The following is a 14,827-nucleotide window of genomic DNA, read 5'->3' as shown; positions in this document are numbered from 1 at the left end:
GCGTCAGGAGAAGCTGAAGGAAGAGCAGCGATACCGAATGAAGGTATGATCATGTTGAAAAGACAGTGGTGTGACAGACACTCTGGAACTTGATTTAGACCCCGTTTCCTCTAGTGGAAAAGCAGGGAGAGGAACTCATTTCCACAGAAGGTTCCTGTTCACGGGGGGAAATTCCTCTGGTGAAAATGGGGGTGTTGTGTGGGCGGAGAGATGTTTTTACAGTGAAGCCTAGGGCTGTGAAGAAATCAGTCTTTGTGTGCATCCTGCCGGAGGCTGGTGGTTTACAAAGATCAGTGTTGCCAAAACATCTCTCCTCCATGTTTAACATCTGGACACCTGCAACTCGTAAGAGCTCAGGTTGATACCATGCTTTTATTTGTAGTCCCCTGAACTCACAAGCTTAGAAAAACCTCTGTCAGTAGGGCTGCACATTTTGCATGGTATAAATACATTTTCTTCATCGTCCTCTGTGTCAGGTCATGAACCTGCGGCTGAGGGAGGCGGAGCAGCAGCGCCTGCGGGAGGCGGAGCTTGAGCGGCAGCGACAGACAGAGGGCAGGGAGAGACTCCGTAACCTCAACAGCATCCAGGAGAAGATCTTGCAGCTCAACCAGCAACTGGAGCCGTCCACCCAGACCAATACCGATCTCCCACCGGCCAGCCAGAGTTCCTACAGCACCCGTGGGAACCAGCTGTGCTCCCAGGTGTCAGAGGTGGTTCGGAAGACAGCAGAGGTCAGTTAAAGTTGAGGATTATTGTTGCATTGCTCCTTTCTGAAGAGTGAAAGAGACTAGAGTTGTGATTGTGTTAAAGGATAGTCCCAGTTAATTACAGTTTGGTTTGTTGTTTTAGATTTGACAGGCATCACCAGACGCTACACTCACCAAGTTAAGTCTCACCCTTCTCTTCAGACCCTGTGTGATCATCTTATTGTCTTTTTCTAGGGGGAGTTTCCCAGCATGGAGGACATGACGGTGGCTGATCGAGCCCTCCACGAGATGAGGGCGCTGATCCGGCTGATGCAGGAGGAGGTGACCAAGGCTCAAGAGAAGAAGAAAGACCAGGAGAAGGAAGAAGCACGCAGGAAGCAGGCGGAGCTACAGGCGCAGCAGGATGCACAGAAGAAGGCGGCACAGTCAGCTAAAGAGAGGGCACAGAGGAAAGGTCAGAGTTACAGAGAGACAAGAGTGTGGGCACATCCCAAGTCTCTTATATGCTTGTTCCTTGCTTGAACGAGGAGCGAGCAGCTGAATGCTAAAGTTAGCACAAAGATAAAGTTAACATGCTTAGATGAACATGCTAGCATTTGCTAACTGCAACAAAACAAAGTGCAGCCGGGGCTGATCTGAATGTCACCAGTTTTGTGAATATGTGGGGTAAATCCAAATTCTGGAAGTCGTTCTGGTCCGTCATCTTGAAGCATCCCAAAGCTCTTATTCCTGCTCTGAAGAGTGAGGAGGCTGCCTGAAGGAGAACGAATGAGGATACATGAGAGCATCCTTACCAGAAGTGTGTTAAGGACCGACATGTTCCTTTATCAGAAATACCTTAATGATTGGATGCTTCAGATGAAGAATTGGGGGAAAGGACACATCATGTTTCTTAAACTGTGTTTCCTTGGTTCCTCTCTCCTTGTATCTTATGTGGGCTTGTCTAACACGAGGAAAAGTCATAAGAAAGGAAAACCTGAGTGTGTATCCAGTAAGCGATATGGGATGTACCCTGTGATTTTCCTTTGTCAGACTGAATTAATGCTGATAAATGTTGCTGCAGGAGAGCTGTATTGGCAGATGTTTGGTGTCACTGTTGCAGGAGGAAAGACAGTAGGATAAAAGAAAAATGTTTAGAATTACTAGGAAATTTTCTGGCAAGTGAACGTTTAACGCTGACTCACTATAATACCCAGACGTACTGCTGTGTAATATTTTGTGGTCTGAAACATTTCCTACTAAACGTCTTCCAGCAGGGCTGCAGACCAGTGCTGAGGAGAGCACGCTGAAATGGTACAAGGACCTGCAGGACACAGCTGCTCAGTGCGCTCAGTCCTTCGAACAGCTCAACTCCCCAAAAGACGCCCAGGTGGGTTTGTCTTCTCTGCACAACGGTTTTTAATCTAGACAGGGAGCTTGCACCAGCGTTGGGCTGGACAGTTTTATTTATCTAGCACCTTTCATACACAAAATGAAGCTCGGTGTGCTTTAGAGTTATATAAGAACAGATCAGACAGAACAACAGCAGTTTTACTGTTTGTACTAGTTTATTATTCAGTCCTACAAGCATTTTAAATGAAATACAGTCAATAGTAGGTACAAATGTTTTATGTAAATCAGACGTATATGATCAAAGAAAAGACTGTGAATTTGATAACTGTTGATCACTCGACACACCTCAGGTTTTTGTCTGTACCCAAAAAGTGTTCCAGTTCAATAACCAGCCCAAGAATTAAGTTGTGACAAGAACGACAGTACAGTAATGCTAAGATGTTCAGGGTTTATTTGTGAGCAGAACTCTGTACAGATGGTTTCATTTTTCTCTACTCAGACAAAGAAGCTGAAGCTGGAGCTCCAGAAAGCCGCCACCATCCCTGTCAGTCAGATCTCCGCCAACTCTGGCTCGCAGCTCAGAGAAATCTTTGACAAGATCGACAAGCTGCTGTCAGGACGGGCGGTGGTGTCGGGGGGCAAGTCTGTGTCCCCCTCCCAGCATCCACAGGGCCTGGACTTTGTCAGCTACAAACTGGCTGAGAAGTTTGTGGTGAGTCCACCTGGTGCTGTTTATCTTACTTTTTATATCAGTGCCACTGAAATACTTTCACTGTTGGACTGTGTTTTACTGTTTGCTGAGATTTAATTCACTGGACAATGAATTGGGTGGTTGCAACCCTAAAGTCTGAAATGATAGTTTTGTTGTCACTTGCCGGTGCCAAGACAGATTCATCTGGTTTAGGGGTTTTCATTATTTCATCTGACTCAATTAATCAAAAGACTTCTTGGTCTATAAAGTGTCACAGAATTTTACAAAATGTCTGGGATGTTTTCTTGTAGCATCAGGTTTCACCCTTAAATTCCTTGCTTCTCCGACTCCTTATTGTCGCTTTACTGACACATAAACCAGTGTTTCTCAAACTGACATGAGGCAAAGACAAGCAGCACAACTTCATAACTGAAAAACTGCAACTTGAGAAGAGTTTATCAGAATAGTTGCTGATTATTTTTTCTGTCGAGCGACTCGACTTTCCAGCTGTGATCTGGATCATTTCCAGAGTAAAACCACCACCAGTTACTACATCTCTCCATGTTCCTAGATGTTCTCCAGCTCCCTCAGTGATGCTGCTTTGCGAGTCCGACCTCAGTCTGTGTAGTAACAGGACAAATGAGTTCACAGTGTGGCGTCCATACTTATTAGAGAGTAGATGACAGCAGTGGAAATGAAGCTTGCAGTGGAGTGTTTTCTGCTGCCACACATCAAACACAACCTGTAAACATACAACTCACCAGATGCAAACTCCTCTGGGGTTTCTCCCCTTGTAGAAACAAGGCGAGGAGGAGGTGGCGGCTCATCACGAAGCTGCCTTTCCCATTGCTGTGGTGGCCTCTGGAATCTGGGAACTGCACCCTCAGGTGGGGGACCTCATCCTCGCACACCTGCACAAGAAGTGCCCCTACGCAGTCCCACATTACCCTCCGATGAAGGACGGCACCCCTGTGGAGGAGTATCAGAGGTGAGGGAGGGAGGGATGTGCTGCTGCCTGTGATTATAACAAAAACTATCTGTGTGTGTATAAAAGTACACAGATTCAACCATTTTGACTTCTCTTCTTCAGGATTCTTGGTTACCGTGTGGATGACTCTGGGGTCGAAGGTCAGGACAGTTTCCTGAAGAGGATGTCTGGGATGATCCGTCTCTATGCTGCCATGATACAGCTGAGGTGGCCCTACAGCTCCAAGCAGGGGGTAAACACAGCCTCACTGCCCATCCATGAACCTGTTTGCTTGTTTTGTGTTGTACCATTTGTAGATTATTAAATATAGATGTGTGTTTGCAGAAACCTTCTGTATGAAGCAGGGCTTGACTGTTGTGTTCACACCCGGTTGTTATTGTGTTTCAGCCTGTTCCTCACGGCCTGAACCACGGCTGGCGCTGGCTGGCCCAGATGCTCAACATGGAGCCTCTGGCCGACATCACAGCAACACTGCTGTTTGACTTTCTGGAGGTGAGTCCTGCACCTTCACCACCTTGGCTGCAGTGAGTCAAGTCACCTCTGTTCTGTCCCCCAGCTATGAACATGCTGCAGATTTGTCATGTGTCCCAGCTCCTGAACCTTTCCTACCTCTTGCATCCGGTGTGCACCACAGGCGTAGGTGATGGTGTTGAACGCAGCCAGTGTGACTCTTCTTGTTTTATCGAGTAAAATGAAACAACAGAGTTTCCGACAAATGTGATCCAGCAGATTAAACGGATAAAATTGTCCCATGTTTACTTTTTGTCCAACTTACTAATTCATCACTGGTTTGTATTTACAACATCTGAGCTTCAAGCAAAATTCTGCACACATGACATGACTCCTCAAAGCTCTGGTTGTTGTCCTGCAGACACTTTATTGTAAGGTTTAGAATAGTTTGGTCCCACTGAAGGAGACTTACTTTCTCTCAGTCTTATACTGATGATGCTAGTAAAGCTAGCGTTGGGCATCTGGTGGCTGAATGGTTAACGCTGCACCCACACGTCGGCCATTTGACCCAGGGAGGGGGGGAACCCGGCCCTTCTTGTTCCTTTGAATGAGGCAGGACATTATGCAGCAGCGACTGGCACTAGTTGAATCTGCTTCAACTTTTGCTGCACTGCAGTGTCATGTCAGGTCAAAGCGCTGCATTGACCAGTTGCTAACATGCAAGTGTGCATTCCTGTTGGATTAGTTTATAACATGAGCGCCATATTTCTGCTGTTTACCTCACGACCAGCTGCTGTGATGACCCTTGTCCTGTCTAGGAGTGTCACAAACCACTTTGCTGTGTTTAGAGCCTAATAAGCTTGAAACACACAAATCTGTTCCCCCAGCTGGACTTGCAGGATTGTATTGGCTGTAAAGGTGTCAGTGTTGACGTTTGTGTTTCAGGTTTGTGGCAGTGTGCTGATGAAGCAGTACCAGGGCCAGTTCTTGAAACTCCTCCTGCTTCTCAAAGAGGAATACTTCCCCAGGTGCAGCTTCACTTTGTAACGTGTGAAATAGTCCAGCAGCATCTGTTGCCAGAGGTTTGTCCCTGTTTTGTCTGATGGCTGAATGTTTCTCTCTGGTGCATCCAGAATCGAAGCCGTGACCAGCAGTGGACAGATGGGCTCAGTCATCAGACTCAAACAGTTTCTAGAGGTATGTTCCCCTCTGCTAACATTAGCACTAATCTGAGCAGTGCTGGAAGGTTACCACGTACATTTACTACAATTTTGATGAAGTTCTTCACTCGAGTATTTCTGTTTCATTAGAGGACAAGAGCAAACAACACTAATAACAGTAATAACTGCAGCACTGTTGAAGAATTACTGTTTACAAGGAAAACCCACAGTAGTGAAGCATGTTGACTTGTTTCGTGATCCAACTCTCGGTTTGATTCATGTGAATAAATAAAGTGAACGTTGTCTTCCCTGCGCAGACGTCGCTGCAGAGCCGACACATCAGTCCACCCAAGGGCCAGCTGAGCTCCACGTTCTGGAGTTCGTGATGGAGGAGGAGACCTGGTGACGCCTTTTTAAAATGAGAAAGATGTGGTGTGATGCTGAGAAACCTCCTGCACGACTGATCAGAGGGGAAGAAGAGTGCTGCTTCCTGCTCTGGTTTCATTTACTGGACGCCTTAAAAAGCTGATCGAGTTGCAGCCGGCGGCCAAACTCACCTACATCTTTAGACTATGACAGATTTATCAGCAGTTTGTCAGGGAGTGCTTCCTCGTCAAATGCGTCTTATTACAGCTTTAAGATGCGTCATAATTAACGTGTGCGGCAAAAAGAGCCACAGCTTCTTTCTGAAACAAGGTCACGTGATCATGATGCACTGTGTTGAGATGTAAACTTCTGAACCCTCCAGACGAATCAGTTCTCCGGTGCTGGAGATGATAATGTGCATTTTATCAGTTTGCTGCTGGTTTGTTGACGTTTCTGTGGGAAGCGGCTGTTTGTTTTACTTTGGCCACTGCAGCATCACTCTGCTGTTTGTGTTTTTATTCAGAGCTATGTTGAATGATTTGAACGGTTGCTATTTATTTTTTATGAATCCACCATGTCGAAGGAAGATTAGTGGTTTGATGGGTAATCACTAAGAAGGAAGTTATGCAAGGAGACAAATACAATGGGGAGTAACTGCACAGCTGGTCCTCAGGCTGAAGCACAAAGCTTTGTTTGAGCTGAGGGTTTTTCAGGTGTACCACTAAGATTGTGATCCTCAGGAGTCGTGCACAAATGTCTCCATGTATAAACTGAATGTCAGAAATAAAACCTCGTCTGCAGTTTACTGGACATTTTGTTCTCGCGTTTATAATTCCTTTCAAGAGGAGAGAAAACTCAAGTCATGTGAACACTTAATACAAGTGGTGGGAGAAGTAAAGGCAGCAATAACACAGTGCAGAAATACTGTAAGTACAGTCCTAGTAAAAAGAATAGTTTTTTATTTAGCAGGGCCTAAAAACCGTTGTGTGGTCTTCATAACTTCTGTAAACAAACAAAACAACACATTTCAACATGTAGTCAGTTTCCCAAAAGTAAATCAACATGAAACCAGGAGGGGAGATGAAAGTACAGCCTACACTTAGTAACGTAGAACCACCTGCAGCAACAACTTGGAGAAACTTTGGCCCGCGCCGCTTTTCAACGCTGCTTCAGATCAGTTTGATCCACACACTTGTTGTTTACGCCCTGATAAATGAAATCGGAGAGTTTGAGGACAGTGTACTTTGTTCTTACCATGACTGCAAGTGTGCAAAGTATTAGGGATATACTTAAAGTACTAAAAGGTAAAGTACTCCTTATGCTGAGTGGCCCAGCTCAGTAAATGTATACGTTATGGGATTGTAATTATTGATGCATTAATGTGCACGTTGCTTTGTTGCAGCTTTTTTTTTTTTAACATGTGCCTGTTATATTTTTTTCTGTTAATCTAAAGCTGCAACGTAACCTACACTGTCAGACACAGTTGAGTCCAGTGTCAGTCGCCGAGTTGTAGCTAGAGGAGAAAATCATTTTCCATCTGAGTCGGTTTTGATATTTTGAAGGACTGGTGACCTTCAGCTCATAGGCCACATATAAAAGGACAAATGAATTAAGAAAACTACCTGGTAGTTTAAGAACTGGTTTTCTTCATCAGTTACTTTTCCGCTTTTCCATTTCCCAGATGTGCCATATGTTCACTGGTGCACAAACAAAACAACTCTACACACTCAGTTGGTTTTAATGCAGCTAATTCAGAAACCTTTGCAGTTTGCACATTAATACATCCAAACAAGCAGCTCAGTAGGTCTGATTTTATTTTGCCCCACAAAAGGAGCTGAGCTCATTGACTCTTCACTGCTGGACTGATCCTGCGTCAGCTACACAATCATCTGAAATAAATAGAATGACAACCGGAACTCATGGAAGAAGAGAATCAAAATAACTCGTTTCCAAGTCAAACCCGCTGTGATGTTAAATCAACATGGACTCTGACCTGAGTGCACAGAGGACAGTTTGCACAGGGTTCCCACGTTCTCAGTTTAACTGTTTCCTCAGACTGGGCTCTGGTGCAGTGTGGACTCTTAGCCACTTCTTTCTCTAACCAGTTTCTACTTTAAGAAGCAGCTAAGCTCTAAAACTTCAATATTTATGAGGGAAAACAGCAAAAATCGGAGCAAAATCTATAGAAATACCAACACGACTACAGTAGAGAGATCGTTCTGTTCCATAAATCATCTGCGTGGAGACGAGCTGGAACTTTACATTTTTAACAAGAAATAAAATATGTGAAATACATCAGTTACCAAATGACACCAGTTTTTTGATCATGGTGAGGAACAAACTGTTTTCTCCTCCTTGTGTCCTGTCGTGACACAAGTTTACACCTGGAAATGTGTAAAGACATTTTCCAGATGTTTCCACATCTGCACAGGAGCCTTGAAGGGTATCTGACTATTAAACACACAAACAACATTGTGCCTTAAACAATGTGCATGGAACAAACCGTTGGTTTAATGATGATATTGCAGTTCCAGTTGTTCACCAGCAGAGCAGCTTCATCATTAAAGGGTCAAATTTAACATCTGGTGGCAGTATTTCTCTGTGTGCGATCTCTTCATCTCCATCAGTGTCTGCAGTCAACTCATTCATGAAAATCAATAGGTTTAAACTCGTGTGCTGAGCAGGAAGTCAACGTTCACGTTCGAGCAGGACTTCTTGCTTCCCTTTACCGGTCACTGTCTTTGTGAGGATGGAAGCGCTTGGTGTTCCTGTGGTCTCCGTCACCCGCTCAGCTCGGCCTCAGTTTCGGCCCTGGTGGTTGAGCGTCGCTCTCTCCATGCGTCTGTACCAGTGTTCGACTTTGGTGTTGTCCATCATGTCATCAAACGCCTGCAGGCCCTCCATCACCCTGAGGACACCAAACACCGCCTGCAGACAGAGAAAACGAGAAATATCAAACAGTTCAAAGCCACCACAACCAAGTCGGCATGTACTGGGTGGGGACTGTTTCTTTAGAACAGTGGAGCCAGAGGAAACGTCCCCTGGCACTGATATCATATCATATCTAACATAATTAGATTCACATGTAAGCAGCATTTTACAGCTGTGGATCAGGACCAAGAGTTATGAGATACCCCACTGTGGACCAACATGCCGAGCGGTCAGACACATGGAGGTATACGGTGGGTTACAGCAGCACCCTCGGGTGAAACCTCCCTCACCAAGTCTGCCAGGTTGGGGTGATCTCCACCCATGAACCTCCTCTGCTTGCCGACGGCTGCCACCCAGTCGTTGACGGCCTTGTAGAGATCTTGTCTGACATCGTCCTGCAGGTTGTGCCTGTTGGGTCAAAAATTAATACTGTGCATCCGAACATGGAAATGAAAACTACAAATCCTAACCCCATTAGCAAAGTGGACTCACCGACTTTTCAGCCGTTTGGAGATGAAGAACATGGCTGCAGCGCCGACATATTTGGCAAAGAAGCCTTCGAAAGTACCAAACTTGCCCTCACGGACAATGTAATCAAAGGAGGCCAGGGCCTCGCCAGTAGTTCGGTACACATTTGGAGATATGAGGTGCACAAGCCAACTGTCAGCCCACTCGCGCCACTTCATCTCCTCTCTGAAAACAGGAACAGGTCTCAGCTTCAAACCATGTACACAACCAGAGGTGGCCACATCTGCAACACACTGCAGTGCTCAAACAGACTGGGCTCGAAGGTTCATTATGGACCAAAAAATTCTAAGTGAGCAATTTTAAAGTAAGTTGATGTCCCGGAGCTTTGGTCACCGTACAAGGTCAGGTCAAGAGGTGTTCTTTGGTTTCTTCCAAACAAAGAGCTCAGGTTTGACTTTGCCTGCCCACAACACTCGTCTTCTTAACTTGCTTATCCAGATGTTGCTTTGTGGACTTGAGATGTGCAGGTCAAGTTTCCTTCTGATGACTTTTCCGTGCAGGCCCTGCACAGTAGAACAGTGCACCACCATTCCTGTGCCAGCTTCACAGTCTGCAGATCCATGTACGCTTCATGTGGGGTCTGCTTTTAGCTATTTCTGCACAGCAGACGTGTTGTTTTGTCTGAACGTTTTCTTGGTCTGCCAGAACTCGTCTCGACTTCCACAGCTCCCATTAACTGCCATTTCTTAATAGAAATTTCAAGTGGGAAGTGCTTTGAGATCTTTATGCAGCCTCTGCGTCGTAGGTGTTAGCCAGCTTCATTCTCAGACCCTCAGTCAGGTGCTCCGAGGAGCCCACAGTGGTGCAGTGTGGGTGAAGGATCAGAGAATATATCACCAGCTGATCAAGCCTAATGACAAACCTTGACCCCTCCTACCAAGTCAATTAAGGCCTGAAGAGCAGGAGGGTGCACAAACGTCTGCACAGGCCCCCGTTATTGTTTTTCTATTTTTAAGGTCAGGAAATAAAACAATTAAGGGGCTTAATTTATTTTAGTTTGTTGCTGAAAGGGTTGGATTTATTTCTTTTTGCAAAAATCAGCAAAATATCTCTTCTGCCCAAACTTCTGCAAACAATGGTACAAAGCAGGCTTCATAGAGTCGGCTGCTCTGTCTGTGATCATTCTTCCAGTACAGACAGTTACAGCCAGAGTGCAACCTTTCACACAGTAAGTGTGTGCTGACAGCTCCAGGCAGCGATCTCCTTCTCTCTAGTTTCTGTTTGAGTACCAGGTCTGGACTTACTTCTGCATTCCTTTCTCAGGGTAAATCATCTCAGTTTCATCCTCGCTCAGCATCAGCCAGTACTTGTTGTTGTACTCGGTCACTTCCTTCCCTCTCTCGTTCACAAACTTCACCTCCGGGTAGGAGCGGACGATCTCAGACATGCTTTTCTCCCTGGACAGCAAAGGATCACTTTTAAAGGACCAGTACAGCCAAATTACAAAGATACACAGTATATTCAGAGTACGGTACTGCAGTATTTTACTTCTAGTGCTCCATGCAGACATTATTGGTTTTATTTACCTGGGCAGTCTTAGAAAAGTAACAGTTATTTTCATTATTAACAAGCTGATAATGATGATGTCAGTAAATAGTGAAAACTGCCCGTTTTTGTTTCTCACAGTCCAATGTGACGTCTTCAAATGTCTGGATGTGTTGGACTGACAGTGCAAAATATAAAGGTGTTCACTATCACGTACGACAAAAAGATAAAAGTCTCACATTTGAGAAGTTGGAACCTTTTGCTTGACTTAAAAAAAAAAAAATTCAGTTACCAAAATAGTTGCTTATTAGCAGCGCTACAGGCAACGGTGAAGCCTGTGGATTTCTGTTGAGTTAACATTTTAACATTAGAAATCTCCAAACCTTAACATCAAAACTGTGTCCATGAGAGCAAATGCACATAATAAAAATCATATTTTCATTGACTAAATTCTAATCACATGTGGGACGCTACAACGTACTTGTTGATGGAATATGTCCTGAGGGCGCTGATGATGACAGAGGAGTCATTCAGTTGCTGCACAGGAGATAAAACAAAGACGTGAAGGATTCTGCCTTTACAAAGGTTTAGAAGAGAAACAATACAACAGCAATAGGTTGAATTTTCTGAATTACAACAGTTTCTTTTGTGGCGTTCTCTCGAAGTGGTCAAGACCAAATGTTTAGCTCCATGTTAACGGTGGTTCGGAGGCAGAAAGGTGTGTTTCTGTAAGAGTGAGATGACTTGGAAGAAGTTTCCTGGTAGTGAACGTGCCAGCAACAGAAATGGAAGCTGTTTCCTTTAGGTCTGAAGCCAACATCTATTTATTATCAGTCAACCTGCTGCCCATTTTCTGGATTAACCGATTTGCTGCTTGAGTTTGACCTATAAACTGCCAGAAAACTGTAAAAAAAAAAAATTTCATTCAAAAGCTCCTTCAGCGCCTGATAACCAGTCCAAAACCCAGACATGGAGTTTGTTTATACAGATGATGAAGGAAAGCAGAAAAGACACATTCCAGAAGCTGAAACACAGAAATCTGACATACACTATGTTGACTGACTATGTCACTTTGCATCTTATTTCTGAGGTGGGGGGAAATGTTTTGTTCTCATCCTACGGTCTGGCGTCTTACCACGTCACCATTCACCATCAGGATGGGCACTTTTCTGTAGGCCGACCACTTGATCTCCTGCCTCATCACCGGATTCACCTCCACGATCTGGTACGGCAGCCCGTAGTAGTCCAGAAAGGCTCGCACCTTGCTGCAGAACGGGCAGGTCTTGTACTGGTACAGAGTCAGCTTCAGTCCTCCGCCTGAGACCTGGATAAGCAGCGGACAACACTGTGTGATGTTTTCCAGTGTTGGCCTACGTGTTTCTGTGTCAATAATAATACAGACATATACAAGATGGACAAAAGTATCTGGACACCCAAGCAGCTATATGTAATGTTGAGTGCGTCCAAAACGCGGGTATTACTGTGTTAGACCTGGACTGAAACAGGCCAAGACGAAATGTCAGCGTTTTGCTGATATACCGAGTCAGTGAACTGTAAATGTCGGACAATTAGTACCAAGGACACCTATGATGAATGTCGGACAATTAGTACCAAGGACACAAAAGATCAGGTCAGGTCAATTAGAAACCGTGTCACCGTTTGTCCAACAGACAGAACCGAGGAGCAGATTTCTGTCCCCCTGCGATGTTATAAACATAAATACATTCAAAGATTACACTTCAGAAGATGAAACCAGAGGCTTCTGACATATTTTCTTTTGTAAAAAACACAAAGAACTATTGATCAACTATAAAATGAGCTGCTGATTCTTTCCTGCAGATCCATCACATTGTCGTCGCAGCTCTGTTCCATACAGTGAAATGAGAGCGGGCACTCAGGTGACCCTGTGCAGGCAGGTGAAGTCAGCTGACCGCGGAAGCACAGTCCACCTGTGTGTCAGCGCAGGTGAACCGGACTTACCGTGGTCTCCTCCTCTTCCTCCGCCAGGTGCTGCTGGACAGAGAACGCCGCTGTCCGGTACAGACCCAGACCTCCACCGAGCAGGAAGGCGCAACCCAACACCTTGCCTCCTCCTCCCCGTACAGAAGAGAGCAGTTTGGACCGGACCCCCGTCCCACCGGTACCGAACGCCCTCCTGGAGCCGTTTGCGTTCCCTTTCCCCAGCAGGTAGGAGACGGTACCGGACCGGCGGGCTCCTGGAGATTCCAACAGACACCAGCCGACCTTACCCAGGGTCCTAGCGCAGGCGGCTGCCATCTTGGGTCCCACAATGCACAGCGACGAAGGAGACTAAAGGGCTTATTTGCCCTGATCTGAGTCTCGGAGGCTGCGTGTCGCCCCAAGTGGGAAAGGACTGTTAAACTTTCTGTTGGAAAGTCAAACAAATTACTAAAAATAAGACTACAAAAAGCCACAAATGACAAAAAGATCCAAAACAATTACAAAGAGAGACAAATCCACTTAAAAGAGACACAAAATTATTTTGTTGCTAACATATCCCATACATCCCTTTTTATATTGACTTATACAATTGTGTGTTATGTAAATAATGTGTCGTGCTGTGCATAATGACAATAAATATTCTTGACTTGACTCTTAAAAGGAGACAGAAAAGGCCTATAAGACAGCAAACGGCTACAAAAATATGTTGAATGTCAAAAAGAGACACAAAATAATTACAGAGATGTAAACCCAGTAAAAAATTAACATAAAATGACTACTGATAGCATTTATTGATAGAAAGTCAATCAAATGACTACAAAGAAACACTAAATGGCCTCAAATGGCTATAAAACAATCATAAAGTGACACAAAATGAAAACAAAGTGACATAAAACAACCACACAAAGATGCAAAATGATCAAAAAGAGATGTAAAATGGTCACAATAAATGGCAAATGACAACCAAAGGATACAAAGCAAATAGTGATACAATTATCACAAAGTGATGTAAAATGACCACAAACAAAACAATCACACAGAGAACTAATAATCTAATAAAATGGTACATGGACCTTGAGAGATATGCCAGGGTCTAAAGCTACTCTTAAAAAGGTCAAGAATTATAATTACATATTTATGTCTATTATCACTGTCACTGTAAATATAACTATTTATATTTATTACAGTTTTAAATGAGTAAAGAAGGTTTACACATAAAAATTGAGAGTTAAGAACTTTATGTACAATTTATAACATGGGTGATGTGACAAATGGATATCCCATTCAAAATGTTTTAGACAATAAAATAAATGGAAAAAATGAACAAAGTGGAGTACAAAAAGTAAAAATATAAAAAGGTCATATGTTCCAAAGGCTAGAAAAATAATGGAGAGTTCACTAGATCTGGTTGGTATTTGTAAGAACAACAGTGGAAACACTGTTTTTGTGTGTTTTGACAAGTACAATAAAAGTTTCACAAATTTGAGACTGCATTTTAAAGAGTCTTTGGCGTCTCTGGGTTAACGTAGTCTAGGGTTGACATGTCTAATTGTAGTGGATTGTGTTTTAGATCCACATCATGTCATCTGGTCTGGATGTTGGAACAACCATTTACCATATGGGGAAATTCACCTTTCTTTTTTCACAAACAAAATAAAGTTTTTACAAAAATGTAAGTTTTTTTTTATATAAGTGGCAACAATAAAATTGCCTTAACTGGAAATTTACTTCACCAGTGGTGGAAAGTACATTTAGTCAGGTACTGCACTTAAGTACAGTTTTGAGGTATTTGTAGGCTACTTTATCAGTGTATTTTCATTTACTGCTACTTCATACATTGAGGCAAATGTTGTACTTTTCTCTCCACTACATTTACTTTAAATTGACATGTGCCATTCTGCATAATGAGTTAGCTAATGTTACTTTTGGAAGATAGTAACTTTTGTACCTTTACTTAAGTATCATTTTGAATGCAGGCCTTTTACTCGTAACAGAGTATTTTACTCTGTGTTATTGCTACCTTTACTTAAGTAAAGATTCTGAATACATCATTGTAAAATAAATAGCAGAACAAAACTGGGGTGCGTTCAGGGGCACCTCTTCTGCCTCTGTGTCGTGATACGTGTGGTGCGTTCATGAGCGTCGTCGTTCTGAGTTGCTCTCGTTTCTCCGATCGCAGCAGCGTCTTGTCTTGGTGAAAGCGGAGATTCTCCAGCAGCAGAAG

At 43.9% G+C, this 14,827-nt stretch overlaps 2 protein-coding genes across 2 annotated transcripts in view; one reads left to right on the top strand and one right to left on the bottom strand.

Moving 5' to 3' along the window:
- Window positions 1-6,507, top strand: part of gle1 (GLE1 RNA export mediator) — a 9,007-nt gene extending 2,500 nt beyond the window's left edge. The window contains 11 exon segments of the mRNA XM_020595112.1: window positions 8-43; window positions 477-734; window positions 945-1,164; window positions 1,967-2,079; window positions 2,542-2,754; window positions 3,531-3,721; window positions 3,824-3,953; window positions 4,109-4,213; window positions 5,117-5,199; window positions 5,305-5,368; window positions 5,649-6,507. Of these exon segments, the coding sequence (XP_020450768.1) occupies window positions 8-43; window positions 477-734; window positions 945-1,164; window positions 1,967-2,079; window positions 2,542-2,754; window positions 3,531-3,721; window positions 3,824-3,953; window positions 4,109-4,213; window positions 5,117-5,199; window positions 5,305-5,368; window positions 5,649-5,717 (1,482 nt within the window). The 3' untranslated portion in view covers window positions 5,718-6,507.
- Window positions 6,508-7,419: 912 nt separating this feature from the next.
- Window positions 7,420-13,027, bottom strand: ptgesl (prostaglandin E synthase 2-like). The gene is made up of 7 exons (XM_020595110.1): window positions 12,622-13,027; window positions 11,777-11,965; window positions 11,123-11,178; window positions 10,401-10,553; window positions 9,121-9,321; window positions 8,919-9,036; window positions 7,420-8,625 (listed from the first exon to the last, which is right to left on the bottom strand). Exons 1-7 carry the CDS (start codon window positions 12,916-12,918, stop codon window positions 8,497-8,499), a joined length of 1,143 nt encoding a protein of 380 aa, XP_020450766.1. The 5' UTR covers window positions 12,919-13,027; the 3' UTR covers window positions 7,420-8,496.
- Window positions 13,028-14,827: the final 1,800 nt, after the last annotated feature.

Source organism: Monopterus albus, unplaced genomic scaffold, assembly GCF_001952655.1.
Source record: "Monopterus albus unplaced genomic scaffold, M_albus_1.0 scaffold26.1, whole genome shotgun sequence".
In the NCBI taxonomy this organism is placed as follows: domain Eukaryota; kingdom Metazoa; phylum Chordata; class Actinopteri; order Synbranchiformes; family Synbranchidae; genus Monopterus; species Monopterus albus.
Note: the sequence above shows the minus strand (reverse complement) of the source record. Positions and strands in the feature narration are given on the sequence as shown.